The sequence below is a fragment of the Pseudorasbora parva genome, chromosome 15 (assembly GCF_024679245.1).
Source record: "Pseudorasbora parva isolate DD20220531a chromosome 15, ASM2467924v1, whole genome shotgun sequence".
NCBI classification, from domain to species: domain Eukaryota; kingdom Metazoa; phylum Chordata; class Actinopteri; order Cypriniformes; family Gobionidae; genus Pseudorasbora; species Pseudorasbora parva.
The window spans coordinates 19,669,414-19,696,841 of NC_090186.1; the positions used below are offsets into that span (position 1 = coordinate 19,669,414).

A 27,428-nucleotide genomic window follows, 5' to 3' on the forward strand; every position below is an offset into this window, starting at 1 on the left:
TTTCGGTCTGTGGGTAGAGCTTCGGTGCTGTTTCTGTGATCAGATCATCAGTGTTCAGTTGTTAGACATGAGAATGGACGCTAAAGTGTAGCGTGGAAAACTTTATTTCACTTTTGAGAACTTGGCCGAAGCTTTCCGAACAGAAGAACCGAAGAATGGAGCCGATAACCAAGTGGACACCGACTCAGGTTGTGGACTGGATCAGAGGTAGGCTACTAACTAAATGACTTGGTTCTCGAATTGTAATCCCTTTAATATAGGATAGTTCCCTTAATCGATTAACTTTATGCACTTAAAATGCACCGAACTATAGTTTACATTACAATACAACAGATGTTAAAAATAAATAGATCTCATTCAAACATCGTCATAAGTCTTTCTTGATCGCTCTATTAGACTATTTTGTTTTATTGAGGCTACAGTATTCAGAAAATAAATTATAGCCTATATATATATATATATATATATATATATATATATATATATATATATATATATATATATATATATATATATATAGATTGAATATTTAAATATAACAATAAACTTCAGTCAAAAACTACCATAATATTTGTAAGGAGAAGGACATAACATATATCCCTATCCAAACACAGAAACTCAAATGTTTATTCCTCCCAAAGCATGATCGAAACTGACATGAAACTTGAAAATTCTTCTGCCAGACCATTCATTTCTGAAAAACAAATATATAACAGGAGAGATCATATTGATGACCAATTTAGTATGTTGTTTACAGTTTTGTGATACAATAATTTTAATGTATAATGGTTATTAATGATTGTTTTTAAAATAACTGTTGTTAGTTTTAATAATGAAACATACCAGTATAGGCCTAACTTTCTAATAATAGACCACTTTAATTGATCAAAAAAATTGCAGGAGTGGAAATTTTCACTCCTGGAGTTTGCATAAGCAAATTATTGGACATGGTGTGGTTATTGGTCACTTGGATGTGAATGTTGTTTTCTCGCTTAGCATTTATCATTTCAGTAGTAAAAGATGTTATACATCATCATGGGTATTATTTTGCCAGTCATACTACTTTCCATCTCAGTTGCTGTTAGAGTTATAGCAGATATGAAGTCCATAATTAAAGGCTGATGAGGTTTTTGCAACAGGTGTTATGAATGCCATGTCTCTGTTAGACCAAATACTTCTCTGCATCCTTCTTTAATTCTGGACGTTCAATCTGGACTTGCAATTTTTTGTAGGTTGAATTATTACGTTTCCATACTTGCTCTCCATCCTGCTCCAACTGCCTGAAACAACATAAGAGACCTTGAGTAAAGTATCAAGGTCCACCACAATATGAAATACCTATAATTCTCTGCTAACCAGAAATGTCTAGCCATGTGATGTGAAAGACTTCTGAGATGGTTTTAGTCCACACCATTCTCACACTTCTAAATGGAGAGAAGTTTTCAGCAGATGCATCTAATTATAAAGTGAGCCACCTTAAAGGTCCCAAACCTGCTGTTCAGACTCAGGGTAAAAGTTGGCCTTTGTTGCTAATGAAGGGCTAGCGTATCTCTGACGCCAGTTCAAGACAATAAAGCTGCCTCAGACAATGCAGAAGTCAACAGATGTGATATATTACTCGGGTCTCTATGTCTTAAAGTACCGATCTAGGATCAACTAACATCATTAAACTGAATAGATGAAAGCAGACTATATCTATATTTATATATATATTTATATTTATATAATATATGATAATAGAGAGGCGCCAGTGCCTATCCTCCTTTTCAGTGGCATTGATTTTGGAAGTTTTTCCGCTTTTATTTTTCCCATAGAGACTTAAAAAAAGTAAAAGCTATGCAAGCCAGCTACAAGAGAAATCACAAAACTTTGATTTGAAGCAAAAACTCATTTAAAAGGCGGACAACAATGCAAGGGTGCAAGAATGTGAACTTAACGGCTTTAGTGGGGGACATAATTGCAATATAGCAGTTTAATTTTTAATTAAAACCAATGAAGAAATATAAAACTTTTAAAATGTTGGTTAAATATATATGTAAAAAAAAACAATATAGGTTCAGTTTGTTGTAGTGCTTCATGGGAGTTGGTGGAGCTAAATAGATGTTTTGGAGCATGCTGCTTTTTTCAACTCTGATTGGTGTGATTTTCTGTACAGCATCATGGGTAATGTAGTTTACAACCACAGACTGTTCAACATGATTATTTATTTTTTTAAAAAGAAGAAAAAAAAGCTGCAACTGAAGTCAGGCTGACGGCTTCAGCAAAAAGCTAAATATCATTGATTAACAAGCTCGGAGATCACAACAGGTCTTTAACGGTGGTCGTTTAATAATTTATCATTTAAAATCAATTTCCTATCGAGAAAATGAAAGGTGTTTTTACATCCAGAAACCAACTGTTGCACACTATTGTAACTAGTTGCCTTGAAGAAATACACTTTAAAAAAATATTTCAAAAATAAGTTACTTGGTTGCCTTAAAATTTTGATTTCGAAATTAAAATTTTAAATTTAATTGAAATTAAAAATTAAATTATATGAAATTAGTTAATACAATGAATTTTATTTGAGAATCGACAACCTTTATTTAAATACAATTAAAATATTTTGTAAGCATATTGGGTAATTGTGTGTTTTATTTGTGAATATGCAGTGAAACGTGCCAAATTGTGCTATTTTCATGATTTGTCACATTTTTTATGTGGTTCAGATAGAATCATATTTTTAGTTTCTATTCACTAAAACAATTTCCTTCATTGTAGCAACTCAAATTTATTATTTCAATAAACTCAAAATTTTAAGGCAACCAGATTACTTTTTTTAAGTTAAACCAACAAGATTTTTTTACAGTGTAGTTACTTTAACATCCTTATCAATGGGCAATAAGAAATACTTCATATTTTCATATTTCTTAAGTGAATTTTGAGAAAATACTGCGCAAAATTAAGGTTCACTTTAGGTTTATTTCCACAGAAAACGAACTGAAATCAATACTCTTGTACCTCTGTCTTATACAATTAGTAATTTTAGTTTAAAAACTCTAGAAATTACACAACCATCGTGGATAACAGTTGGTGACTTGTGGCTCGATTGCAGATTGACTGCTGTCTGCTGTTGGTCAGCCTTTATGTTCAGTGGTGTAAAAATAAAACAAACTAAATATTACATTTGATGCCACTTTTTATATATTTAGTGCTGCCACAATAATGCAATTTAATCTTCATTTAGGGGCAAATTCTAATAATCAGCTATTAAAAGTAATTTGATAAATTAATAAACAAACAATATTAACTATTAATATGAGTAATATATAATAATAATACCGTTCAAAAGATTAGGGTTGGTACAAAAGTGAAATATTATTACAATTTAAAATAAATGTTCTCTATTTTAATATATTTAAAAATGTAATTTATTCCTGTGATCTAAGCTGAATTTTCAGCACCAAAATTTGATGCTAGTGTGTATGTATGAAATAAAATGTAATTATAACAACATTTTATATAGCTATATAATATACAGTATAACGCTATAGTTAGGTAGCTGATCCTAGACCAGTTCATAATTTGGTGTCACAGCGAGTCAGCAAACGTCACAGATCCAGGACTCAAGCATGGCCTTGTGTTTACATTTGAATCCTGAAGGTACTGATAAAAACTACTAGCCTTAACCGTCTGTTGCTGACTATTTACCTTATGCTACACCAACTGTTCACACACTGCTCTTGTCGGCATGTCTCTGATGACTGCACCGTGGTATGTGTTTTATTAGCTATAAAAATTGTTTGCTTTTGAAGCAATCTGCAGAAAATGAGTTGATAATTAGCTAAACGTGACTGGAGTTTCATTGACATTTGGGCTTAGCAATACAAATATGGTTGCAAGTCCCCTCAGTTAAATACCAAAAGCACTGCTTTCACATACTATAACACATATTGCATATTTATAACCCAATCCAAGTATATGCCATTTAAATGAATCAGTTGGAGAAATGCGTTCGTCTGAAAATATGCATTGAAGTTGCATATTTCCTGAATATTGCCTAAGGTTGTTATCTGCTATCGGCGGGAATCGTGCAGTAACACGCCCGCATATTCCCCCAGACTGACATACTTCACTCAATACAGAGGACATGTTTTTCCTTTTAGTGATTAAATCTCCTCTGTACATCCTGGCCACACCTTTCTGACATCATCACATTATCACAGACTCATCGTCGTGTTGTAGGTGCTTTTGGGACTCGTCCATGAATTGTCACACATGAGTGAGTTGCGTGACTGCGGTTGGACTGTTTGTGTATCAGGCGGAGACGACAGTTTCGCCTTTGTTAGCAATATTGACTCTGACTCACACATGCAGACACAAACATACTGTAGCTCCGCCCCCACACCAGTAAGGACACAGGTGACAGTTGTCTTGGCAGAAACCTGTCTGTCTGTCTATCTGTTTTTCTGTCTGTCTGTCTGTCTGTCTATCTATCTATCTGTCTGTCTGTCTGTTCGTCTCTGTCTGTCTGTTCATCTCTCTCTGTCTATCTGTTTGTCTGTCTGTTCGTCTCTCTCTGTCTCTCTGTCTGTCTGTCTGTCTGTATATCTATCTATTGGTCTATATATCTGTCTATCTATCTGTCTGTCTGTTCATCCCTGTCTGTCTGTTCGTCTCTGTCTGTCTGTCTGTCTGTTTGTCTCTCTATCTGTCAGTCTGTCTGTGTGTCTCTGTCTGTCTGTCTGTCTGTCTATCTATCTATCTGTCTGTCTGTCTGTTCGTCTCTGTCTGTCTGTTCATCTCTCTCTGTCTATCTGTTTGTCTGTCTGTTCGTCTCTCTCTGTCTCTCTGTCTGTCTGTCTGTCTGTATATCTATCTATTGGTCTATATATCTGTCTATCTATCTGTCTGTCTGTTCATCCCTGTCTGTCTGTTCGTCTCTGTCTGTCTGTCTGTCTGTCTGTTTGTCTCTCTATCTGTCAGTCTGTCTGTGTGTCTCTGTCTGTCTGTCTGTCTGTCTGTCTGTTCGCTCTGTCTGTCTGTCTGTATATCTATCTATCGGTCTATATATCTGTCTGTCTGTTCATCCCTCTAACTGTCTGTTCATCTCTGTCTGTCTGTCTGTTTCTCTCTCTCTATCTGTCAGTCTGTCTGTCTCTGTCTGTCTGTCTGTCTGTCTGTCTGTCTGTCTGTCTGTCTGTTTGTCTCTGTCTGTCTGTCTGTCTGTCTGTCTGTCTGTCTCTGTCGGTCTGTCTTGCTGTCTGTCTGTCTTTGTCTGTCTTTTTGTCTCTGTCGGTCTGTCTGTTCGTATCTCTCTGTCTGTCTGTTCATCTCTGTCTGTCTGTCTATCTGTCTCTCTGTTCGTACCTATCTATCTATCTATCTATCTATCTATCTATCTATCTATCTATCTATCTATCTATCTATCTATCTATCTATCTATCTATCCATCCATCCATCCATCCATCCATCCATCCATCCATCCATCCATCCATCCCTCCGTCCGTCCGTCCGTCCGTCCGTCCCAGTTCATTCCAAGTTCATGTAGTTTATTTCATTCCTGTGGCACATGTAACTGCTGAGAGAAATGCCTCGTCTTGACTTGCAGCTGCTTACAGCAGGTGATGACTTACTTAAGATGAGTTATTAGCAAGCTGCTGTACTCTGACTGATGTGCTCAGCTCTCATAACCTGACTCTGGTTTTCACTTGTTTATGGATTAGCACCTGTTAACTTAATTGGGTTTAAAGGGGTCATATTTTTCTTATTTACCCCGAAATGTCCTCTTATAATATATTATAATAATATATTAGAATTACCTTATATTATAAGGTATCTTGCATCATAATTTTAGATTGTGTTGCTGCACCTGTATGTAAATGACTTCTGTATTAATAGAGTATGCCGGTATGATGTCACTTTGTTAGCCTCACACTAGTTCTCTCGTCAAAAACAGGAAAATAGAATTTCCCCATAGGCTTTTTGGATTATTGCAAAAAACAAGCTGCGATCAACAAAAGTTTATGATAATTACACGATGTGTCCATCAAGATAATTATCACAGATGAACACTAGTTTTATGAGTTTTGAATCCTAAAAAGCTAAAGGTAGGGTATTAACGGACTACACCATGGTCCCAGGATTTCAACGTCATTATATCACTAAGGTTCTGACAACTCTTTCAATTTTTTTCTCAAAACATTTTCCCAGAACTTTTGAGTTAAACTAGTTTATAAGAGCACAATTATGAGCAGAATAAGGTTGTAAAAGCGGGCTGAGTTTAGCTGTTCGGTGTGATGACGTTTAATCTCTCCGACAGCCTCTAGCCCCATAGTCCCATTTCGCCACGGCAACCACCTTTTTCAACACATGTAACAGCTTCAAAAAAGTCACGAGTAGGGAAATACTGATGTATTTTAATTTATACTGTAGAACAAAACATGAATGTGTCTTGAGCTTGTGTTCACCAAAGACATATTTCAGCCATTTAACCAAAACCCCATTCAAAATACCTATTGACTTCGGGACAAGGTAACTGGAAGTGCTAAAATGCTACCTCGCTTCCAAGTTTTGGCCTACAAAGTGATGCCATACCTGCACCACTCTATTGGCTAATCTTTTAGCAAGTGAAATAAATCCTGTTTTTCATTACAAAAGAGAGTATCCCTATTCAATAGTTTTGTTCAGGCAGCAGGATAATTAAGTCTCAATAAGATCAAACTCTCTCAAACAGGAAGCTATTATATCACTTCTGGAATTACCCTAGAATGCACAAGCAGAGCTTCAGGAACAGCACGAAAGCCAGCTATGTGGATGCTTTGTTGAGGTCTGGATGGTCTAGATCGAGGAAATTCTCTTTTTCATTCCTTTCTCTCCCCCACCCCCCAATACTGCCTTTGTTACAAGTCCCTCATCTCCTGCCGATGGAAAAGACTGATGACACGTCGCCATTGAAAGGGACACTAAATGCACCAAATGTTTCTTTCATCCGCTCTTGCTTTCCATGCGCACACTTGTTGTTAATGGGTGAGGAGAGGCGGAGCAAACATTCCCTCTATTGACCCCCCAAGCTGTGGAATGTGTGCCAAACTTCACTTATTCACAGCTCAGACAACTAAGCACGTGTCCAGTGATGAGCTGGCTGTAGTGAAGGCTAGCTAAACAATGTATATGCCAGTAAATGACAAGGCCAGCCAAGCAGAATAGTCTGCATTGATAGCGAAAAGCTTTGTGCTATTTATTGCTAAAAAGCAGGATTGACTTATGTCAAAAAACAAAAACTTGTTAAATAGTGATGGCTCTGCATCATTCCAAAGGATACTTGTGTGCAAAAGTGAAGGCAGTTTTAGCTTTGCAAGACAGTGAGAAATAATTCACTCGAGTCTGCTTTAGACCACATGCCTGATCAAACAAATGTAATTTATATAGAAATTATAGAAACATAACGGAATATCTGCATAGGTTTGCTATAGGATAAGCTACGAGGCTAAACAACCAGTGATGTGCTAAGCTAGTGCACTGACCCAGCAAGAAATTTTACATTTAAAAAATGTCTTATAGCCATCCAAACACTGCCCTAAAGTTTGGGCAAAATTTGGGCTGTCAGTGAAAATGTAATAATGTCTAACCATAGCCCAAGAATAGACTAGTCATCTAGTGGTCATACTCAATTCTAGTCAGAATATGAATCTGATACTGCTCCATTGGGCTGTGATTATGGGGCATGTTTCAACCGGACCAGGAAAGACCTCAATTGGATAACCTGAGATAATCAGAGATCAGAGCAACAGACCGACGCATAACGTTAGTTGTCAGATGTCAACAGAACTCAACTTTACTGTGTTGACAAGTCTGCGGTTTTCCCAAGGTTTGTTTTCCATGTCCGCGGGTTCAAGCAACCTTAATTAGGTGATATATAGATCCAGGAATGCGAATTTTAGCAGGCAAACTTGCAAAAATAACACACATTTTGTAAAAACTTGGCAACCCTATCTGCACGTACACTGGAATAAACGATCTTTGCCGGTGTTGTAAAAAAAAAGAAATTAGGGATACACAGAGTACTTACCTACATGATCATCATTTCAGAGAGAAATTGTGAAGGTGAATGCATATACGAACAAGTTCTCCGTTTAGGATTTGAACAATTTCAACCCAAACGCGTCTTTGATGACATGGATGATTACGTTAATGTTTATCATCTGTCCATCATCGTCTAAAGCCCGCCCTGAAAATTTGAATGGTCCGAGCAGTTTCTGTTCGGGCATAATTATTCCTCTATGGATCAAGTCCAGAATGAACTGCCCGAGCTCAAATGTTGTGGGTGCGACTGAGTTCGGCTGGCATCTAGGCTGATCTAGAACATGTCAAAGAAATTAAACCAAACACCTTGTAATTACTTTTGTCTTTGCTTACAAGATGGAAAGACATCTCGCAATGAGACGAGAATCATCTCGCAAGTTATTTTGGCAAAAACAACCTTCCAATTTCAACGACAACCAAATTCAAGGTAATTTTGGCTAGAAGTGGGTTACTCATAACCGGACTACATCGAGTCCATTAACCGAGATGGTGAAGTGACAGCTATTGTTTGTTGGGGAGTGGTTATAAAATTTAACTGAAAAAAGCAAAGAACGAAAGTTGTTTGCAACCCCATTAGGTTATAAAACTTTTTTTTAAACTCCAGTTTTCGTGGTCATATGAATGCTAAGGACACATTCCATTTTATCTATTTGAAAACATTATGGGAACATTACATTTGAATATTCTCTGAACAAACATGTCATAACATATAAAAAACGTTAGATGAATGTCCAACATCCACTTTTCCCCTGTTTCTGAACTACAGGAAAAAGTGGAGCTGGAGTATTGTAATAGCTTTTCTTTGTTGTACTGCCTAATGCAAATACAGCTTGGATTTCCAAGCAGGAAGGCATTTGAATTGGGATTCAAAGGAAGGTTAAAGTGCAGGATAAAGCTGATTACTAAGTGGTAACTAGAAGTACAAAGTGATTGCGATACAAATTAATTAATTTGCTTTTTAAATAAAGATATTTGTGGATCCACTTGACCAGACTGGAGGGAGGACAGACTGTGATGTCATTCTAGCAGTGTGTCAAGTCCTCAGTGTGATGTATGCTTTGTTTTAGGTGAAAATATTTTGTTTGCATATTTCCCTTCTTAGATTTCTACTAAAGGGCAAAAATGGAATGACGTGTGATTCATGCAGGCCTAGATATGGAGTGGAAGAGTAACGCTCCGGACCGTTTCGGAATCTTGGAAGTGTTTCAGTCGCACACGGAGAACAATAAACATTCTTCAGGTCTCCAAAGGCTCAGTAGGAAAGCTTTGGAAATACACACTGCTACTGCCTTTGGTACACAAGCTGACTTTCTCAGCACCAGTCTCTCATGGGAAGCAGGCCAGCTCTGTTAATGAGAGACTCCATCAGGACAGGGGACTGGGGGGGTGGGGGTGGAGACAGGCCATGGAGGAAAGAGAGACACTCTACTCTCTCATTTGTAACTGAGACTCAGGTGCCTCGGCTCTATAATATGGCGCTTTTAAGCTTGTTATTCAATTGGATGTGAATGGGGTCAGTAGATACGACTGGGGTCTTTGCAGTGTCTGTTTCCCAAAGTCCCTTTAAGGCAAGTCATTTTACTCTGCGGCCATCTTTGAAACGCCTCTTGAGAAGCTATTTCAGTCATCCAAGTGCAGTTCCTATCTCTTTAAATAGAGCAACATCAAACTCCAAAGCTGTTCATCAAGCTTACGATTACGTTTCATATTTGAAATCACCAATGAAATCTTACAAAAACTGATAAATGTTGTTTCAAATAGCTTCGAACGGCAACGGCAAGACGCAAAGACATTACCATTCAGCAATTGGCTCTTTTATTTAGGAGGTGAGACTTATTCCGCCATATTTACATTGCACTTTCTCCCGTTTATTGTAATAATAGTCTTTGTATAAAGTCTTCCCAAAATGTAGCACTGTGTGAAAGACCTCATGCATTAATAGTCAAAGCTGCCAACTTTTTCAAGATTCTTAACTGCTACAGCATGCAGATAATCTACTGTGAACATTATTATCTCTATCTAAATATACCAACAGGGTAAGTGTTTATATCTAAGGCATTTTACTAAAGAAGATTAGATTTTGTTGTCATATGGGAAGGTTCTTGAGGAGTTAATTTGGTCTGCTTTCAATGGATATTTTGATGGTAGCTTGTACTTATTCGTTTGTCTTAAAACAACATTATTTTATTAAACTCATCCTTTATCATCCCGTGGCAGAGGATAAAATTGTCAGTGAATAACTCACACTAAGCTATATTGTGGCTTCAGAAGACTTGGAATGAATCAAGAGATAATGCATCAAATTTTCTGGTCCTTTTTGAAACTCAACATTTTTATTATTGGGTGAACTGTTCTTTTAATGCTTGATTTGAAGGCACGCAGAGCATGTGCTCATGTAAACAGGTCTCCACCCAAAGACATCCACTTTCATCTTCTGTTTTCTTCAACTTTCTCTTGTGAGACTGTCAAACCTCTAAGATTGGAGGAGCTGGAAATTGATGTTGGCTCTGGGAACACACCATTGGCCAATCACCAATCTGAAGGGCAGGATAAATTGTTGTCTTTCAGATTCTCTCTGCACGCAACAGGATAGAGCTTTAACCAACCAGAGCAACGAAGAAGGTGCTAGTTGCTCAATTAAACGGCAGAACTCTAAACTCATCTTCCTTTTTAAAGAATGACTTCAGTGCTGTTTTTTTGTTCTTTTCTCAAAGAAAAGCTTAAATCCAAATCTTAAACAGTCTCAGCCAATTCCAAAAACCACTGTTCGCCAGCTTCTTTGTTTTCAAGTAGCGCACAGAACCGTCGCAACTCTGCCGTCATTATGTTAGGCCCACCCACCGACTCTTTACATGATGTGATTGGCCTGACCAGAGTTTTGATTTTCCAGCTCGCAAGCCGACGGAGAGTTGCTTGATGACCCTTGCTGCAAATTACATTTGGTGCCTCTAGGGTGCGTCTAGATTTCTAAAATAAAGACTGGAGTAATTGCTGCTGAAAATGTAGCTATTCTATCACTGGAATAAATTACCTTATAGTCAATATAGTCAAATAGAAAACTAGTTATTTTAAATTCTAGTAATATTTCGGGATATTACTGTTTTACCGTATTTTTCATCAAATACATGCATCCTTGGTTAGTGATCAAAGAGACTTCTTTCAAAATTATTCTGATTTTTGGAGATTTTACCCCTGTCAGTAACTTAACCTGCCTTGTCACCTCACAATTTCACCAGTTTACAGCACATCAACTCTTTATCACCAAATGTGCATGTCAATCGCACTGAACGAAACATGCCTGCATCCCTATAGCTTTGCCAGATTACCTAACACAGAAATGCCCTGAGAATAAGAGATAAAAGCTGAAGTTAGTTTGCTCTTGCTACATTGGTTGAGCTTTTTACATTGCAGCTTTTCTCTGCCGGTTCCATTGACACTGTGTCTCTCTTTTTGAGCTCAGAAACTGCAGCTGTTGTCTCTCAGTAGGGGCATTGAGGGTGGAGGGTATTCAGGAGTCCCTAACTTTGCCCTTTGACCTCTCTTTGCCTCCTTTTCTCACTTTCTCTTTGATTTTAAAAGGGGCTTCTACCCCCCACAAAGAGCCACTTTTCATACTGCAGTCACACAAACAGTGGACAGAAGGCTGTTTTGAGCTCACCTCCCCTGCTCCAGACAAGAGTTTCAGCTAATACTTACGGGCCAAATGTTTTTTTTCTTTCTTCTTCTTCTCCAGACTTGGTTTTCACAGTACTGTAAGACTTCAGCCTTCCAGTGAAATACATTCAAATGAGTAAAATAAGGATGAATCTTATCAAAACATGTCCAGGTAATTTCTCTCCAATATAAAAAGAACCTTAACACTTTATTTTAGGGTCAAATTATTTTTATTAACATTTATATTACTAGGATATTGGCTGTTTATTAGTATTTATAAAGCACATATTAATGCCTTATTCTGCATGACCTTATTCTACATCCCTTAATCCTACCCAATACCTAAACTTAACAATCTACAGTGTGACAAAAAATACAAAAAAAAAAAAATATATATATATATATATATATATATATATATATATATATATATATATATATATATATATATATATATATATATATATATATGCATAAAGAAAATAAATGAAAATGAAGCCTACTACAATACAAATAAACAGCAAGTAACATCAAATTAAACATGAAAGTTTGAAACATGTATTTTAATAATTTCTTGTTACAACAAATAAGCAATTTTTACAGTGTTTTCCTAGGATCATTATGCATTGGAACTAGAATTGTCAATCAAACTTTAATCAAATGAATCACACAATGTGATGATTAATTTGATTAAAGTCGCAGTTAAGAACACGACGGTGGTATTTCAAGCATTAATTGCTCAGTTGGTAAGAAAATTCCTGATTATGGAATTTGCGCACAGGTCAGTGGACACAATTGTGTATTTTTTATCTGTATATTTTGCATTGGATTTTTTTTTTAATAATTCTAATTATTTTCAGCAATTATTAATTACATTAATATTATTGTATCCTATATTTAATATATAATAATATATATAATAATATATAATAATACAGTCTGTAATGCAAAAAAGACTTACATATATTAAATATAGGATACAATATACAGTTATAAGTCTGAATTTAGGGAGGAAATGTGGTTAATTGTCATTAAAATAATGAAACAAAAAAGGCTCTTTATATTATATAATGTTATATTTATGTATATATTTCATTATTTCTATCTTATTGTTTATAATGTTCTTATTTATTATTAATATAAAATATAATTTCTTTTTACTTATATTTTTACGTTCTTTTTATATATGATGGAATAAGTTGAGTTGGTAATTTTTCTTCTCATTTCATCTGTACATGAGATCATGTGAAAGGGTTATATTGACATCATTTTCCTTGGGAAATCACAGGAAAAGTTGCCAAGAGACATCGTTCTTCAGCAACATACTGTGCCGTCTGTCAGGCCCAACTCATGTGCCGATTGTGTTTGTGGAAATAATGACAGCATGGCTGCATTTTCTCACACACATGGAGTTCAGTTACGTAAACCACTGGACAGTGGTGTGATCTTGCTTTGTTTACTCCTATATTACAATTATCTGATCTCAGCTCAGCTAACTGACATTTGTACCTGAGGAACGCTGAGAAGCGGGACTCTTCGGGCTAGTGCAAATGTCTTATATTGACTCAACGTCTCAATGTTTGCACAGACACTTGGGGTGTCAAAACATACGCATACGCACTCTCCCTGAAAGAGTTTCTTTGTGTTCTGTCTCCCTCATTCTCACTTTCTGTCTGTCTCTCAGGGCTGGACGACAGTCTGCAGCAGTATGTTCCTAACTTTGAGAGAGAGAAGATCGATGGAGAGCAGCTTCTGAAGATTTCGCATCAGGATCTGGAGGAGCTGGCAGTGACCCGCGTCGGTCATCAGGAGCTGATACTGGAGGCTGTGGATCTCCTCTGTGCATTGGTCAGTACTTTATCTGCCCAACTTCCATCCAATCAGATGCCAAGCTCGAGTTGAAGCAGCGCCCTCGAGCCCCTCCACCGTGGACAGCAAGCCAAATATGTTTAAACCTTATCAGCTAAAGAGTATATGGGTAAACGAACTCGTGAAATGGTTCATAAACTTTTGAACGGGTCATTTGAATAAATTCAGCTATTTTTCTAGCCCTATTCGGATGGTAATTGTTTCTTATGTGGACGTCCATAAAAATACATTTCAATGCCACCTCAGTGATAAAACTCGTGCATTCGGTTGGTGATTAGGAGCGAGTTTTGTGATCCTGTGCACCTGGGAACCTGCACATGTCGAATGATTGCTGTAAAATTAGCATATGCTTGGGAAAAAATGGAAAGATGTCATGAAATGAGCTTTAATAAGTTAATCAATGCTGCAAATTCAACCTCTATAACGTTAATTACTGCCCTAATAACATCTCATTTCAAATATTTAAGTGTTTTGCTTCTCTTTCTCTTCTGAACGGTGATGAAAGATCATTCTTGTAAATACTTTCCAGCATTTCAGTAATAAAAGTAACAACATCTTTACAATGCATCCAATTTACAGTGGTCAAAAAGAATATAAACAGTTAATTTTATAAAATATAATTTTATATATATATATATATATATATATATATATATAATATATATATATATATATATATATATATATATATATATATATATATATATATATATATATATATATATATATATATATATATATTGTGTGGCCTTTGTTATTGTATGTTTTTTGACCCATGTAACCTTGTAAACAGTCCTTTAAGATTTTAAGGTTTAACGTGTAGTGTATGTATACAGAAATAATAATTATACCTGTTATTAAATACAATTTAATAGCAGGTATATTAGGCTGCTGTCACTAAGATCCGATGCACGGATCCACTGTTACTAATGCATTTTCTTGTTTACGTTTACTTAAAACATAACTCTGTTTACACAAATACTCGCTAAGACCGACATTTTGACATTATTTTGTGTTCGACTGTTTAAGCGCAATAAGCAGCGAAAAATAACTTAATTTAATACTGAGAGGGGGCTTTATGTGCACGCAGTTTGGGTGTGAGCAGAAAAAAAGCAGGAATTAGTAAATTTTCTCAAGTTTTTGTCACGGGAAACTAGGTTTTTTCCTCAGGATTGTGAGTTTACATTTCGAAATTCTATTTCGACTGGTCTTACCACGAGTAAAAACATTTATCTCGCAATTCTGAGAAAGTCAGATTTGTGAGAAAAAAAAGTTGCATTCACCTTTTTAATATTTTTATTTTACGGCAGAAATGTATTTCCATTTAGTTTTGAATCACTGGTCAAATTTTCTTTTTTGTGTGTGTGTGAATGATTATCTTCCTTTGTTTGTGAATTGGACTAAAGTGGTTAAGCTATGGTTTCTAGCCAGTGACGCAGGAAACATTGCTACAGAAATAGCAAGATAACTATTGTAGTGTGCTATTCCAAGCATTGACAAAGTGGCCATAGCCAAGCACAATTTTTTTTTCTGAAGAGCCTAATGACTCATATGACTCTAAACTGGCCGTACTTTACTGTTAATCAGGCCACATAAAGCTGTTTTATAATCAAGAACGGTTTGAATACAAGTAGCTTAACATTCAGATGTAAATGGCCTCATTTAACATTCAAAGAGAACTTTCTCCCCAGCATGAGCTGTGTTATAGGTGGAGACTGCCATGAACAGGAAAGCAGAGATTTCACAGGCATTCCAATCAGCTGTTCACTCTCGCTTCCTTCCCAAAATGTCCTCTTGACTTCCCCCGCTCTCTTTTTTCCCCTCTCAGACAGAATTAATGACCAGAAAATGAACCCTAAAAACACATGGTGGACTAGAGGAACATTCTGCCTATATAAAATTAAGGATGTGTGTGTTTTTGTGTGTTAGCAAACCCAAAGTTGTAGGCAGTGCTGATTCTTATCGCAGAACCAGTGCTAGCTGCCGCGCTGTCCCAACATTGTGGGGGATATGAATAGGGAGGGTCAGTTGGAACAAACAGTGTCCACTGTGTCCATTCAGAGACCACTCTTTCAGCACAGGAGACTGACACATGACGTTATAATAGGAGACTGCACCATGAAGAGACACTTTCTGTTCTATCTCCATTTTTCTGTACATTTTGTTTATAAGTTATATAATAAGGAAGCTTATACTGTATGTAGTATTATTTACACAACCTCATGAGGTGATTCACAATTAAATAAAATGTGTAAATATATCTAAATGTGACAAAAAAAATCTGTTAAAATATAAATTCTTTAATATCAACAATAACCAATATATAGTACACCATAACTCATTTGACTATCATCTTTTTTTGTGCTGCACAAAGGAAAGAAACAGGTCATTTTATTTCAATGATTCTACTACCTTTAAGTAAGGCCTATAGAAGCATCGCAAGCTTTGACGCCTCTCACGGATAGCAAACTCAAGCCCCTCTTCTCTTATATCTTATATTACAAATTCTCGTTTTAGACTCTTAATTCATGACCGATGTTTTGTTTAGCTCTATCCTCTGCGCTTCTGTGTTCGTCAATACGCATGGCTCAAGGGGTCAAGGGTCAATGGTTACTTTTTCGCCGTAAATCGATGCGTACAGCAATCTAAGCAGTTAGTTATTTTAGTCTATAACGTTTTAAATATGGATTTTTTTCTTCTTACACAAACGTGCCCCTTCACTTCAGAAGGCCTTTATTAATCCCCTAGAGCAGTTATTTGATGGATAGATGCACTTTTATGGATTTCATAGACGAGGCAACAATTCACTGCCATCATAATGCTCCGATTAGCCAGGACTTTTTAAATATAACTCTGATTTTATTCGTCGGAAAAGAATGTATACATTTAGGATGACTTGGGTGAGTAAATGATAGGTTACTAGGGTGAGTAAATTTAAAATTTTGGGTGAACTATCCCTTTAAATACATTTGTTCTTCTATTGAATAACAGGTGGTCTTTTGAACTTAAGAATTCTTGTCAAGGCAACTGCATTTTATGGTGTATAGAAATAGTATAGAACTTTAACATAATAATTTCATTAATATTACTAATAACTATAATAGTGAGCTGTAGCTTAATCCAACAGACGATACATGATGCCAATTAAACAATCTGGAACAACTTATATAAATACAGAAGAGAAAAACACAACCACCATAAGCATAAATGCAAGAGACTGAACTGAAGAAAATACTCAAGGAAAGATAATCAATGGAGCAGGAAACAGGTGTGACCTAATCAGGAACCATGACAACTAATGAATGAGAATGAATGAACGAGAAATCAGGCAAAACTGTGAAACGGAAAGCCATGGCTGCTTCTGACATCGCATACTTCCCTACTATATAGTAGGCGAAAAAGAGTATGTGACAAAGTAAGTATGTCTGAATTCCCAGTACTCATAAAAGAGTAGGCAAAAGTACCCGGAGGACCTACTACTTCCGGTGCGATTCTGATGGACACTTTACCATCCCGTGAGGCCACAGAAGATTTCTGTATGAAAGTGAAGCGACGCAGTTGATGCTGGTAGTAGGTCAGAAAATAATGACAACATGGCGAATGTAGTAAATCCAGATTACATACTACGCACATTCATACTATTATATAGAACATACTTATTTATCGGCCGTGGAGTAATTAATAAGTACCTACTCAAGAGAGTGTGCGATTTTGGATGCAGCCCATGACTGGAAACTAAACAGAACAAGACAATGAAACAGAACATGACTATGAATAAAACAAAACATGATCATGACAGTATTGGTGGATCATTATTTATGGTGTTTTTTGGAGTTTGTTCATAATATGTTTGAGCCACACAAGGGTGAGCAAATGACAACAGTGGGTGAACTAATCCTTTACATCCCTCCATAACTGCACAAAAGGTGTGTTTCTTTGTAAGAGTATGCCTGAAGCAAAGAGTAAAAGGAAGGTTTGTGGTTTGATGTTGTATGTTGGAGCTCTACCTGTTAGACCGGGTGTCACAAGGATGTTGTTGAGAACATTTTTACAGTTGTTTATAATTAAGCGTTACCTGTTCTAAGCAGTAGTGAGCATAGAACCAAAGAGGAACTGTAGCATTAGTCTGGAATAGACATTGCAGTGTTGACTTTGTGAGAGGTCCGCTATAGCACTCCTGGGTAGAATGTTCTGGAAGATATCTCCTGGAGAGCAGGAAACAGATGTGACCCACCCACCTGTCAGAGAGCCCCCCCGCCCAGCTCCCTCATATACAGACAAACACACAGTAAGCTAGTGCAGGAAAATATGTCACGCCATTGTTCCAGTAGTTTCCGCCGAGCGGATTGACTCAGCCTCACCTTAGCGCTCTGTATCTGTTAGGTCTCTGGTTATTTTTAAAAATAGCTTCCATAAGCGTTAAGGACGTGCTAAACTCCCTAACACTCTCTGGCTCAGTTCCACTGCAGTAAAGTGGTTCTTTAAACTTACTTTAAAACCTTTGTTTTATAATCTATTCTTTCAGCTCCTTCTCTAGCTGTCCATCTCATTTATTTCTCTCATGTATTTTGTACTCTGTATGCTTTTAGTGGCTGCAGATCTGGGCAGAATCACACCCCACATCTGTCTCTGATAGCACACCCCATGAACTTTGTAGCAATAGCTCACCCCAAATGAAAATTTTGTAATTTGCTCTCAAAATCTCATTCGTGTTTGCGCAAATACAATACCGGCACATCCAAGACACATTGTACTAAATCTGATGCCAGTGATGCAAAACTCCACTGGAAGAGTTAACTGATAGCTTGGTTGAAATAGTTCAGTCATGAAACTCTAGATATGTCCTTCACATGCAGTCTGCAAGCAATCACATCATTACAACATTTAAATAAAAACATTTAATTGTCTAGTTCATTGCTTGCTGTTGGCTAGTCCTGTATTACGCTATCAAAGTTCCTCAGAAACCCTCCTCCAGCTCCACCTGCCTAGATCTGCTACGGGATTTGTGTATGTCTATTTAGGCAGCAGCAGCATATTTACAGTACATTCTCACAGAAGCACGCCTGTTGCCTGTGTATTTATTAGCAATAGCAAGTCAGGCTTGCTTTGCAGCAGCAGGTTAGCAAATCTGGTCTGTCAATACCATAGATAGACCGTAAAAAAATATGGACGACTCGACATCATCCGTTTCCGCTTGGCAGATTTGAAGCTTTTAGGCGGCCTGCAGGGCGCGGACATCTTGGGACCGAGTCTGCGCAGTAGCGATTTCGGGGCCGGAGTTGCGCAGTAGAGTGCAGGAAGTAGACCAGGAAGTACAGTCGCGATATCAAAAGCCCGCCCACACTCTCACAGATGCAGAACAATTAATTATGTTGGTGTAAAATAAACAGTTATGGAAATGTAGAAATTAAAGCTAAAGCTCCAATCTGCTCCCAAAAATTCCGAAAAAAAAGTCTGTTAGTGCCTCAGTGACAACTTCACTCAGAGAAGACGTCGATCTCAGCTGTCAGTCATGACGTCGAGGCGCGAAAGCTTCAGTATCTGAGAGGGAGACTGCAGGCTTGGTCAATACCAAATACATTAAAGGAATATTTCACCCAAAAATAAAAATGTGGTGTTTATCTGCTTACCCCTAGTACATCCAAGATATAGGTGACATTGTTTCTTCAGTAGAACACAAATTAAGATTTTTAGCTCCAACTGTTGCAGTCAGTATAATGTATGTGAATGGTAACATGCATCTATGGAAAATTATTATTAAACCCTATTTAATAAACCATATTAAACCCTGCGGCTCGTGACAACACATTGATATCTTAAGACATGAAACAATTGACTTGTGCGAGAAACCAGATACAGTTATATATATATATATCTTATACCTCAAATACACCACTATGTCCAACAGCCTTCAGCGGGCGATCACTTCCGGTGAGGATATGGCGTAGAGATACACGTGAGAGATCACTTCCGGGGCTTGCATAAACTAAACCATATCATGTACAGACCTCACTTACCGGAAGTGATCGCGCACTGAAGGCTGTTGGACATAGTGGTGTATTTTTAAGTAAAAAATATACATACTACTGTTTGGTTTCTTGCACATTTTGTGTCTTAATACATCAATGTGTCATTACAAGCTGCAGGGTTTAATATAATTTGCATGTTTTTTATTTTCTCTCTCATAAGCCCCTTTCACACTGCACGTCGGACCCGCAATATTCCTGGAACATTGCCGGGTCGCCTTCTGTGTGAAAGCAACCACGTCCCTGAATTGATTACCGAACTGAACCCGGGTCGGGGACCTAGTAACATTGCGGGGTTCGACCCGGGACGAGCGCTGTGTGAACAAAAGCCAAAACTAATGCTGCAATGTGTACGTAGTTCTCATGCGACTCCTAGAGCTTGTTTTTTCAATAATACAACTCTGCAGTGCCAGAAGAGCTAGTCGGTGTTTTAAACGCAGAGAGTGTTCGTATATAAAAGAAACTAAAATTAAACAAGCAGAAATGTGCGCAAACTGGACACAAGTCGAGACCACGGAGCTCCTTACTATCCGCGCTGAAGCTGAGATCGCTCGCCATTATACGTCACATCAGGATGTCACGTGTCAACTCGATCCGGGACCGTTACGGGTTGTGTTTGAAAGCATGCATTCACATGCATTACATGACTGACAGTCTGCAACAGTTAGTGTTAAAAATCTTAATTAGTGTTCTAATGAAGAAACAAAGTCACCTATATATTGGATGACCTGGGGGTAAGCAGATAAACATTTTCATTTTTGCGTACACTATCCCTTTAACACTAACACATAACATTTTGTGTTATTTGCATTGAACTTGTTCAACATTAAACACATTTTTGTCTGTGGTCCAGGGGAGATTCTGGTCTTTCAACTCATTTCTCATACAGTTATAATCATTGAGGGGGGCAGCATGAAATGAATATCTGGGGGATGGATTATCTTTTATAATTGCTTTGATAATTCCGACATCATGAACTTATCATAGTTAAAGCTTCATCATAATACAAAAACAACTTGGGAAGATTCCATAAGAGCACCTGTATCATTCCTGAACTCAGTGCAGGTTAAAGGCATAGTTCAACCAAAAATGAAAATTATCCCATAAATTAATCACTTAAGTGTATATGACATTATTCTTTTAGACAAATACAATCTGAGTTTATACTAAAAAATCCCCTGGCTCCTTCAAGCATTATAATAGCAGTAAATGGCAGACCAAAATTTAAAGCCCAAAAAGTGTATCCATTCATTATAAAGCTTGGAAAAGCCAGGACATTTTTTTTAAATATTACTCTGATTGTATTCGTCTGAAAGAAGACTGCCATATACAGCTAGGATGGCTTGAGGGTTACTAAATCATGGGGCTTTTTTTCATTTTCGGGTGAACTATCCCTTTAAAATATCTCCCAAACACCTGTTTGCTGTGTTGTTGTTGCTGACCAGGCCAAAGTATCTTACACTTTTTGGCAGACCTCAAGCCCATGCAAACATTCTGTCGGTCAGTGTCTGGCTGGGTCTAGAAATGGCTTTCTGGAATTCTTTTGAAGTCAGGCAGTGACCATGTTCATGCGTCAACTCTGACCAGTGCAGTGGAATGTGATGGGATTTTTAGCTGGAAAGGTTGTGAGAATGACCCATGCGCCGTAGCCACTGTCACGAGACATTACAAATATTACCAGATACTTCACATTTCATATCGCTAAAATGAAAGATAAACAAATGGAAACTGCTTTAGCACTTGATAAGCTAGGCATTTGTTAGTGGTACTATTAGCATGACTATAATTATATGTGGAATTTGACAATGAATTATTATTTGCAAAATCACCAAATCTAAGTTTATAAACTTTAATAAATTACAATAAAATGGTTAAAAAAAAATCACTGTAAACTTACACTGAAAGAAAAGTACATGTATTACTTACGATAAACTAACCCTAAACCAAACCCTAATCCTACCCTAGCCCTATAGTCAAGTCAAGTCACCTTTATTTCTATAGCGCTTTTTACAATGCAGACTGTTTCAAAGCAGCTTCACAGTGTTCAACAGAAAAATAATGCAACAGAATTTGATTTGGTTGTACAGCCGCTCGCTCTGGAGAAAACAGTGATGTCATCCAGATCATTTCAGTTATCATATAGTGACAATGTGGGCAGATCAGTAATTTAGTTGATGTAGTACATTTAGTTTAGTAATTCAATTTATTTGGATATTTATTTGCAATTTTTGTGTCCCCAACTGAGAAACCCAAGCCAAAGGCGACAGTGGCAAGGAACCTGGGCATGATGGAGAAAAATAAACCTTGGGAGAAACCAGACTCAGTCAGGGTGCCAGTTCTCCTCTGGCCTATTAACAAACAGTGTATGATTATTATGGTCAGAAGTCATATTAGATAGGAATATTTAAAAAAGACTGGAGGCAACACGCCGGAGACGGGTTTATTGAGGGTGACATGTTGATTAAACAATTATTCAATATAAATATTTGAAAAGATCTGCTGCATCCTCAATAAACCCGTTCCCAGGGTTTATTGAGGATGCCATGTTGATGAGGCAATTTCAAGGGGGAAACAAATTGTACTAAAGTGTGCTTCTTTTTCACAAGGGTATCTACCAACCTGAATATAGAGTTGGGATCGAGCTCTTTTGATTTGGGCCATTGATCTACCACCCTAAATAACAACCTGCATAGCAACATGCTAAATATATACATCCTAACATTGTGTCAGCAACCTTTAAATGGAAAAGCAACACTTTTTTTTTAAATGTAAAAAGATGTAAAAAGACTAATTTAATACTTCTTTTTTCTTTGCAGAACTGTGGCGTGGAGACTGATAACTTGAAGACTCTGGTAGGTCAGATGCGAGCAGCATCCAACAACTTGCACAACTGTGCATCAGAACGGAGAAAAAATCCTTCTTATGATGGAGGAAGTCCAAACAAACCACCTAACGTGTTCCTCACCGCTGTGGTGGAGCTGATAGGGGCTGCCAAGGGCATGCTGGCCTGGCTTGACAGGTATGTGAGATTTACAGACACACACACACACACACACACGCACGTACGCACATACACACGCACACACACACACACATTCAGAACAAATGCTTACATTCAGAATTTATTTTTCTTAAAATAAAATTTTACATGAAAAGAAAATCTTTCAATGTTAGAAGTATTCAATAAAAGTGTTCACAAATTTCGAAATGTCCTTCGATCTAGATTTTCTTTTAATTTGATTTTAGAGATGGTTGCAGAGTTGACAATTTACTTTGAAAGAATGATTTTAGGAATGTTGGGCTAACGTTTCTAACGTTCCAACAGTTTTAGCTAATGTTATGCAAAGAATGTGTAAATGATAGGAACAAATGTTCTTACATTAATATAAACAGAACATCTTAATGATATTTAATCAATAAACATTTTTCACAATGTTAAAGGGATAGTTCACCCCAAAAAACACCCCAGTCATCAACCCACAAGTTGTTCCATTCCTGTATGAATTTCCTTCTTCTGCTCAACACAAAAGAAGATATTTTAAAGAATGTGACTTACTAGTATTTTTTTTTTTTCATACTATGGAAGTCAATGAGGTCCATTAACTGTTTGGTTACTGACATTCTTCAAAATATCTTCTTTTGTGTTTCACGAAAGAAGGAAACTCAAACATGTTTGTAACAAATTTAGGGTTGAGCAAATGATGACATAATTAAAAAATTTAATAAAAAGAACTTTCTTAGTGCAAAATTGTTCTTTCAACCTAGATATATTTACATTTATTTACATTTTGTGGATTTTTTTTAGTAAAGTTGACAAATTACATTGAGAGAACTTTTCAAGAATGTTTGGCTTACCCACCTAAGTAACAAGGTTACAATGTTATTACAAAATATGTTAATAAAACAGATTATAATGTTATTAGCATTCAAAATTCTTACAGTGTTAAGAGAAAATGTTTGCCCAACATTTTTTCAAATGTGAATCAGCCTTTTTAAGTAATAACAACAACTGGAGAAATGCATTTTTCAAGAATGTCATGCTAACGTTTAAACGACGCGCTACTAAAATGAACATTTTCAGTGAACCCACAACCAAAATGAACCTTTAGGAAGCATTTTAGAACATATTCAAAATGACAATTTTCTAGCTCGCTAGTATTTTCTTACTAGATATGATTTGTAGTACAGGGGTCATTGACAATGTTTTTAACGTCAGTGTCACATTTTTACTGGCAGCTGACTCACCAACTATTGTTTTGGTTTTTTGAGTCAAAACACCTTACATCTTTCCTTGTGGTGTCAAACAGGCTGCTGGGGTACAGACAAACACGTACATATATACTACACTGCATGTTTGAGCTTGAAACGACACATACCAGAATTCACAAACATTTGATCACCTCGTGAGCATTTGGATGAGTTACACTTCTGTTCTCTTTGTCTTCAGGACTCCCCTCACAGGAATCAGTGATTTCGCCTCAACCAAGAACAAGATCATTCAGCTCTGTCTTGAATTGACCACAACTGTCCAGAAGGTTTGTTACCATGTTAATGATTGTTCATCTCCTAGTCAAAGCTCTGCAGGCATTCACTAAGTATTATTCAATTTAATGCGCATTGTACCAAGGTCATTATTGTTAACTAAAACTAAAACTACAACCATAAAAAAACACTTTCTTTAGCTACTTAAATGTAAGATTAACTGAAACAAAATTTAATTAAAAAAAGTTATTGCAGCTAGTTGCCAAGTAAACATTTCTCATTTTTGTTTAAAGGGGGGGTGAAATGCTGTTTCATGCATACTGATCTTTTTACACTGTTAAAGACTTGGAATCCCATACTAAACATGGACAAAGTTTCAAAAGTTAAGGTGGACGTTTGATGGGAGTATTTCTTTGTCAAAAATACTACTTCCGGTTAGTCATAAGTTTCGGCAAGTTTTTTGAGATCATGCGTCCCCTTTGGCGTTAATGGGGGCGGAATTTCCTTGTATGGGCCTTACGGACAATTCTACCGGAAGCGCGTGAGAGAGAGCGAGGGAGAGAGCGAAAGCAACAGGCTACGCCCATCAAAGCGCTGGCTTGTAGGATGCTGGACAGGTGATGTGCACATAACAATGTCACCAAAAAAGTGCGTTTTTGGTTGCCAGACCAAGACAGTCCTGAACAGATTCCCCCAAAACCCCGCGTTAAGGCAACAGTGGATGTAATTTGCTTTTCCGGATCAACAACTGAGTTGCGCGAATGTTTATATCTGTTCGCTGCATTTCGTTGCCGACTGTTTCATAAACAAGGCCCAGCTCGACGCCGGATTTTCCCGATCGCCTAATGCTGAATGATGGAGCAGTCCCAACGTTAGAACCGCAGGCGGTGAGTGAGACTGCTTCAAATGTCTGTGTTTTTGCCTATGCTCATCAAGTAGCCCAAACATGATCACGTATAGTTAATTGATCAATGGAGCATGCGATGTGTAGTGTGTGTACATTTGTTTAGCTGGCCACTATATGTGTAACTTTATGTTTGTGTATTGTAAAAGCACTCCAAACAACAATACACAAAGAGGGGGGAAATATGTTGAACTAAATAAGCGCGCTTCTTCATTCAAATGCGCTACTATTCCGTGTCTTTCTATGTAAACACTTAGCCTGCCGTGCAAAACCAGTCCACTTACTGTCTACACAAACCACGCGTAAACACACAAACACACGTGCACAACTGCACTTCCCACATGTACACCTTCAAAGACAAAAATACGACGATATAATTTTGCTGCTGCTCCTGTTCAACTGCAGCCTCTGGGTCTGATTCCGGATCATAGATGTATGGCTGAATCTGATTAAAAGCCATATTTTTATTTTGAATAAAGTTTTTTTCCCGCTGTTAGGGATGACACAGCTTTACGACGCACTCGACTCAACACAATAGCAGCAGCGAGCACACGTCATTATTTAGCTCCGCTCACACGACACGCCCCCACCCGCTCTGCTTTTTTCGGAAAGACTCGGAACAGCGCATCTTTCTTATATAATTATAAAAAAAATAAAGACTTTTCGGAGATATGCAGGATGCAATGCTACTCTATAGGTACTCAAGATTGACATGACACTGACTGAAACTGAGTGTTTCACCCCCCCTTTAAGCATTTCTCATTGTTGAAGCAGTAAAACAACTAAATCAACCAAAAGTAATAAATAAAAACGAAAATAAATACAATATAGACAAAACACACATATATACATTTAACAAATCTAATTTAAGATATTTAAAAAATATAATAGTATATATAATAGTATCTCAATGATACTAAAATAACATTGCTTAATCATTTCAATTATGCATATCATAGCAATATTAGATTTTTTTTTAAAATAAAAGTTTTAAAAATAAAAGGAAATTCTTAGTATTTTTAAAGGGGTCATGACATGTTTTTAATTTTAATTTAATTTAATTTATTATGTTTCCTTGACATTTTAGGGGTGTCCCGGACTAGGGATTTACACATTCGAATCAGAATTGTCGAATCTTTCAATAGTCGACTGATAGTCACATCATCTATGTGTGTGTTAATGGGATATGGAGGGGCACGACATTAGTCAGCAGAAGGGTAAAACTATTTTTATTTTCATTTACACACTGCACACAGCAACAACTTTTAATAAAGCGATCAAAACTGCCTGCCAACTGACAGACGAACTGACAATGACTTTCTTATTTGGGTTTAAATAAAAGGTAATGTGGTAGATAAACAATAGTAAAACGTTTTCTCATAACATTTTAAAGCCGCTATCAAAATACAGAACATCACACAAATATATAAAAGAATATTTTGATAAATAAACCTAGAAAAAAAATACCTGCCTAGAGAGGGAAAGAACACTTTGAGCGAGTTTACATGCATGTTCTTAAGCCGATTATGCCTAAAATGCGAGGCTCAGCACCGCGCCTCTAGTATCTCACACCGGACACACATTTTATACACGCAAGTTCAATTTTGACCCGTCTTCTGACAGAGCTGCACGATGGGTGTATCTTGTAGCACAGGGTGAAATCAGTATGTACATTGATGATTTGAGGGAAATATAATATAAATTGAATATAAAACGTTTAAATGGCTGACTCGAGGTTGCCAGATAGGCTGCAGGATCCAGCAGGAACGTTTGTAGCCGCAGCTGTGCTAACTAGAGGAGAGCTGGCAACCCGGTTGCCCAAACACTACTGACTCCGTAATTGGTAGATAGGTGGAGGGCGGAGCTTCAGGCCAAAACACAACATGTCAGCATCAACATCAGTTGAGGGCTGCAACAACAACTTTTAAATTACAATATCCTGGCTGGACTACTGTTGTCAGTGATATAAGTATTTGAAATCAACATGATTTCATAATGTCTAGTGACATATAAGTGCCATTTTATAATTAATTGAAATACATTTATTACATACAGTTCCTTTAACTAAAATAGATATAGTAATAAAAGCTTTTTTATACTAAAAATAGTATAAAAGCAAGATTATAAATGTCAGATAGTCAGTGTCATGTGACCTCAGTTTCTTAAAAAACAGAACAGTAGTGTATTATGGCATGTCTTTATGAACTCTTTACACAGATGTCTCCTGAAGCTCAGAGAAGCATATGGTTTTACTGAGGCTGTCTCTGAGGGGATGGGCGACTCATAACTGTGATCGATGTCTCGGCTCTGTTTTTGCTCTTCATAGTCTCACAACTCTCAAGCACCACAATCCAAACTCTTCTGCAATTATCCCATCAAACTTGTCTTTAAATCATGATTTAAAAAAGCGATAGGCCATTCTCCATCTT

The 27,428-nt window shown here is 37.0% G+C and overlaps 1 protein-coding gene across 1 annotated transcript; it reads left to right on the plus strand.

Annotated features, from left to right (window-relative positions):
- On the plus strand, nt 1–27,397 carry LOC137041033 (connector enhancer of kinase suppressor of ras 3-like). The gene is made up of 5 exons (XM_067416957.1): nt 1–207; nt 13,403–13,566; nt 22,430–22,632; nt 24,061–24,148; nt 27,326–27,397. The coding sequence occupies exons 1-5, from the start codon at nt 156–158 to the stop codon at nt 27,395–27,397; spliced, it is 579 nt and encodes a 192-aa protein (XP_067273058.1). The 5' UTR covers nt 1–155.
- The last annotated feature ends 31 nt before the right edge of the window (nt 27,398–27,428 follow it).

What these genes read in the sequence shown, in the direction of transcription:
- LOC137041033 (XM_067416957.1), top strand. Translation starts at nt 156, where the DNA reads ATGGAGCCGATAACCAAGTGGACACCGACTCAGGTTGTGGACTGGATC. An exon ending in ATGCTGGCCTGGCTTGACAG is followed by an intron (nt 22,633 to 24,060) that starts GTATGTGAGATT and finishes CTTTGTCTTCAG; the next exon opens with GACTCCCCTCACAGGAATCA. An exon ending in TGACCACAACTGTCCAGAAG is followed by an intron (nt 24,149 to 27,325) that starts GTTTGTTACCAT and finishes TGCTCTTCATAG; the next exon opens with TCTCACAACTCTCAAGCACC.